This window comes from Anguilla rostrata, chromosome 3, assembly GCF_018555375.3.
Source record: "Anguilla rostrata isolate EN2019 chromosome 3, ASM1855537v3, whole genome shotgun sequence".
In the NCBI taxonomy this organism is placed as follows: Eukaryota; Metazoa; Chordata; class Actinopteri; order Anguilliformes; family Anguillidae; genus Anguilla; species Anguilla rostrata.
Genome location: NC_057935.1, coordinates 70,128,956 through 70,134,636, shown reverse-complemented (window position 1 = coordinate 70,134,636; position 5,681 = coordinate 70,128,956). Strand labels below are relative to the sequence as shown.

The 5,681-nt window shown below is 38.0% G+C and overlaps 1 protein-coding gene across 8 annotated transcripts in view; it reads right to left on the bottom strand.

Annotated features, from left to right (window-relative positions):
- LOC135251784 (uncharacterized) overlaps positions 1 to 5,681 on the bottom strand; it is a 128,249-nt gene that overhangs the window by 72,359 nt on the left and 50,209 nt on the right. For 5 of the 8 annotated variants that reach the window (XM_064329556.1, XM_064329561.1, XM_064329557.1 and 2 more), the window contains exon 8: positions 2,090 to 2,350. The exons of 1 other annotated variant lie outside the window; for it this stretch is intronic. In XM_064329556.1, coding sequence (XP_064185626.1) covers positions 2,090 to 2,350 — 261 coding nt within the window. Of the gene's footprint in view, positions 1 to 103; positions 431 to 2,089; positions 2,351 to 5,681 lie in introns of all 8 variants that reach the window. 2 more of the 8 variants (XM_064329558.1, XM_064329562.1) reach the window with 1 other exon arrangement.

Here is a 5,681-nt window from a genome sequence, read left to right as displayed (position 1 = left end):
AAAAAAGCTACATTAATAAGCATCATGTTTAAGTATTCTGTCATTTATTGAGTCATGTAAATTGTATAAACAAGTAAACATGATGCCTGAAGTGCAAACTTACCCTGAACAGTTACCAGAGTTACTGTGGCCATCATGTAGCGTTCACAGTGACAGAAGTACGTTCCACTGTCTCTGAACTTCACCGGTAAGATTCTCAGAGGGAAATTATATCCATCAAAGCCCTCAGATGAGAATCTCTCTTTATCTATCTTCATGGAAATCGAAGTATTCTCGTTGTTATCAGCTGAGGCCACAAGGATTGTATTTGTCATAGACGATGGCTCCCACTGCCAATAAGCTTTTCCGTATGAGATCAGAGAATGGCAGATCAGCACCACCTCACTGCCGTTCAAACTCCCTCTGTACAGAATGTTTGTGCCACCTGTGCCTGAGGAATAAAGCTGCGGTAAGAATGTCTGTCTGTACAGTCAGCACATATGCTACTGCTATAGACAGTGAGCAAAAAATTGTAAAATAAATGTGAAAGTAAATTAACTCACAGAGAGTTGGTGGAAGAGTGAAACTCAGGCCTCATTACAGAATAGCCTACAATAAATACCCCACCTCCCACCATGAAATCTATTATAGGCAGCCTGGCAGGTCTGTTTCTAAACATACCGTGCTGGTATATTACTTTCTGAAATAACCCTTTAAGGTGTGAGATCATACATTTTTCTGTGGGCACATTTTAAAAGATAAGAATAAAAACATGCATGACCTATATATATGAAGTATATTTCATAGCTTTTAAATTTATTTTTATAACCACAGTACTGTACATCAACAGTAACTGTCATATGTATTTAATGGGTGAGTCATTCCTACAGTATGGTAGCCTCTACTTTACATTTACATTTTGTCGCTTATTTACTCCATTGTTTCTGTTTTTTTGTACACTACCAGTGTTTTCAAATGGAAACATGCATGCACTGTTTGAAGGAATTTTAGCATTAAAATGTTACAATATTCAATAGATCAATTGTTTTATACAAGTGTTGTGACTTTACAGTAGCTAGTATTTTTTTCTTTTTTTTGTCCAATTTGGCACCAAACATGGGGCTGAGCATATCCAATTCCCACCCTAATTCTGAATCCCCCATTACTATACAGCCGCTCAATCCCTCACTCGTGGTGTCTCCAGCCTGCTTGTTTTCACTCCCCAGCCTACAGCTCACATGTAGTTTAGTCGAAGGAACACGTCTAATATGCGGCTTTGGCAAACAGTCCACAAACACTCGCCCCAACAGTGGGGGGCGCTAGAGAGTCATGAAACACAGACCCCTAACTGACTGAACCTTCTGCACTGGCACGGTCCAGATTCGATCCGTGACCTTGGGGGTCGTCCATGTACCACAGAGTGGTGCTGTAGCTGAATGAGCCACCCAGCAACCCTTCAGTAGCTAGGCAACCTTACAAATGTCTGCCCTGGTGCATGATTACAAACACAGGTAATCACACAGGGCTGTTGAACCAAATTTTATTTTATTTCCATTAGGTTGCCAAGCAACCAAATTGGCAACTCAAATTTTTGGTAGTCCAGGTATATACTGGAGTATACATGTATGTATCTGTTCCATTTCTACAGACTAAAATAGTTTGCAAACTGACAACATAACTACCTGCCTACTTACTCTGTATCTGTTCACATTACAAACCACTGAAGGTCAACAGAAAAATATAATAATCTCAGTCGGATTATTTTTTGTAAACCTTGTTTATCCAGGGCCAGGATAATTTACCTTCAGCCCCTGAACTTTGGTAGTCTGATACACAAAAAATTTTGTTTGTAAAATGTGTAAAACCTTTGACAGCCCTAATTGTTATACAGTGTTAAACTGTGAATAGTACTTCTGCTGAGCCTTTTCAAATATGGAGGCCCAGGATTTCCAACTTAATATGTAATTACACATCTATCATATTGGAGTCTTAAAATGGTTAGGAATGCATTATTCGGATTTATCTTTAATTTAATGAATGAGATGCTTTACTGGTTCGCTTATGAAGAAAGGTTATAACTCCAGTGAAAACCGTATCCATAGTAACATACCCTTGGAGACTTTAAGTGGTTTAGGAATGCTGAAAATAAGTGCTCCGTTCCATCTGAGTGTGCAGTTATACGTTCCCTCACTGTATTGGTCAGCACTGTGGATGATGATGTGGGCAGTGTTGTTGTAGATCAGCGTTGTGTTAGCAGTAGGTTCTCTGTCCCTTTCCCAGTCCAGTGTAGCTGAATCTGGAAGGTGCGATACTTCACAGCTCATGGTCGCATCAGAACCTTCTTTTACTTTGGACCAGCGCGATGGTTCCACTGCAGGAGCAAAGAGCAATTGATTTTGAGAATACTGTCAACCTTTTCATCAAATCATTGAGAGGGCAACATCTCAAAACCAGTAATTCAATTTAAACCAAAATACAGTCCTCCAAGTCTGTGTTGGGAATTTGACAAACAACATATAAGAGTGAATTTACCTTTTACAGCAAACACTTCAACCTGGGCCAAGCTTACTTTCTCAGGTTTAGTTTGAATAAAAGTAAAAATTCCTCCATCTTCTAACTCCGGTTCCAGATAAATGTCATACTTCCCTTGTTTTGTAATAGACACCTTCTTAAATTCCCACCAATAATTTCCATCGGACTGTATAGTTATTATCTGAGTGTTTGTGTAGCTTCCATCATGTGACGTCCACTCCCAGATGAATTCTGTCCCGTTGGTCTCAGTAGGGGCTTGTAGAGAGACCCCCTGTATCTCGCCAGAAAGGCAGTATTTGTACTGTACCAACACTGCAGAAAGAGAAAAATATACCAAATACAGAAATACTACTGAGCACAAGACATAATATTGCTTTTCAGGATGGAGGGGAATTACAGTTAGTTCATTAAAGTTAAACTTAGATTTATAAATGGAGATAAAAATGTAATCCTTGCAGCTCTGATTAATATTTTTGCTATATGTTACACTGGGATGGGAAAGTATTGCTTGTACTGGTTATAGTCATGGTTTTAGACGCAAGATCTGCATCATTACTTTTTTTTTTTTTTTGTCCTCAATGTGGTTGTGGCATAATACCAAGTTATTCTCTTTCGTGGTGTTACTTACTGTAGTGGAAAGCTGGCAAAACATAAATAGCTTGAAATTAGAACTGTTTGCTGTGCTCGTAATCATAAATTAACACCTTTAGCTTCTGTTAATGTTTTGTATTATATAATTTTCCATTCAAATGTTTCACGCACGATTGTGGTTAGTTAGGGTATGGAGTAACTGGAAGTCTTTTGACTATAAAGTAACTTTATAAAACAACTTATGGGGCGACATAGTTCAGGAGGTAAGACCGATTGTCTGGCAGTCGGAGGGTTGCCGGTTCAAACCCTGCCCTGGGCGTGTTGAAGTGTCCTTGAGCAAGACACCTAACCCCTAACTGCTCTGGCGAATGAGAGGCATCAATTGTAAAGCGCTATATAAATGCAGTCCATTTAACTTCATGAATTTTCATATAGCCCTGAATATATTCTGATTTAATAATATTTTAATAACATTATCATTAATTATTTGAAATTAGAATTTCACATTTAAAGCATCTGAGTACCTGCTTGGCATTGGTGCATAAAATTGCACGGTGAGCACCATGAATTTTTAAATATTTTTATTTGGTTCCATACTCCACAATTTTGTAATAAAACAATTAACTCACATTCATACATTTTGGTTTCAGCATGTAGAATTTACAACATTTTTTTATAAACAGAATTAAGCTTCACAAGAGTTTCTGATTAGTCAGGAGTGTTCAGTTGCTTCTCTAGTGCAGGTATAATACAGCTTTCAGTATCTTGTCTTGGTTCTTGCCTTTGATTGCCTCTGGAGTCTGTTACAAAATGAGGGCAATAGTTGTGCCAGTGAAAGTCAAGGAAGCCATTATGAGGCTGAGAAATACAAAGAAAAACACCTTATGCTAACCACAACCAACTGTTTGGAACATCGTTAAGAAGAAAGAAAGCCCTGGTGAGCTTATAAATCACCAAGAGCCAACAGAGCAAAAAAAAAATTTTTTAATGTTTTTTAAATTGTTTTTTCAAACATTACGGTGCTTGTGGATCTTTTATTGTAATGGTACAAATCTGTGTCACCCCATCCTTCCCTTATAAGTAAGATTGTTTTTCAAACAAACTGATTCGTTTTTTTTAAACATTATTTTTTTCTTTCCCATGTCTTCCCGTGTGATTGAAATATAGTTGTTTTCTTTAGTAAAATCAATGAAAAAAATTGTCAATTATGATATTGATCATCATACATTAGTTTACATTTTTGAGATTTATAAATAAAGAAATGTATAATTAAGGCAGAAAGAGGGACTCACCCTTAGCTGAAAGTCTGTGACAGCATCCTGATATCCACAACAGGGTCCACCACAGTACCATTGCCATGGCTTATGTTCTATGTAGACCTTTTTACTGATGTCTAACCTTTGTACAAGGTATACTTTACAGGAAACGCCTGAACAAAAAGGAAGTACCTCATCTGACACATTGCCTGACAAGCTGGGTGCAAGGAAGTAAAACCACACTGAGATGCCTTGAGTCTGTGTGCAAATAAACCCTTAAGAGTTTGGACAGAAGGTCGAATAGCCGTCACCACTGCTATGTCCTAAGAAATCACAACAGGCTGAGCTGGGAAAACACTGAGAAAATTGCAGTCATTTGTCTTGTTTATACAATTCTAAATAGTCAGGTCCTCCTGTTCTCACTACCTTTGTAAAATAAATAAATAAATAAAAACTCAGTTGCTTTCAACTGCCAGAGGTGATCATTACATCATCACTAGGCTGTTCAGTGATGAACATTCTAGTCACATATTTGTGATCTTACACCCGTTAAAGGGAAATCTACTAATAGCTCATCCAGGTCTGCAGTAGGGTGGGGACTGCATAGTTTCAGAAAGGAAAAGCGCTTTGAGAGACTCTGCATTCACATTTATTAATAAACCGTGGTGCTTTGTACTTACAAAATGCACTGGTTCACCCTTCAGCTACACACTGAACTTATCACAGCTGTATTCTGGAACATTCCACACAAACTTGCTGGACATGTCAGGAGTGTCTTGTGGCATTTAACACCTTTACTTCAGGTTATAGAATGATCTTTTTTTTGTTCACAAACTTGATACAGTATTTTAATATTTATTGGGAGTGAAATGTTCACAAATAAGACAAAAAAGATGAAAACTCTAGTACCTTTTGGTTGAAAAATTGTTTAGTCCAAATTTAACATTTTTTGCTGGACCGCAACAGTGGGGCCAGCCCTACAAACGGGCATGTCTGTGACTGAGTGAGTGATCAAGTTACACCATCGGTATGTCGAGTTATGACGTTACACCATTGGTCAGCTAGATGAAGTGTGTTAGGTCCAGCCATACACTAGGATTTGACCTGGTCTTATTTTAATTATATTTCAGTTGGATTGTGATATGAAGTGAAGATCAAAGAGATGTATGTAAGGCACATAGTGTGCAGTGTTAACTCGCTGTGATTCTCGTCTGGTACAGAATCACTAACAGTGTCTCATTGATTTTGGGCAGCAGCACCCCATTACATATCACTATTGGGTTCAAACATTCCCATGCAATGGTATTTCTGTTAAGCCTGTTT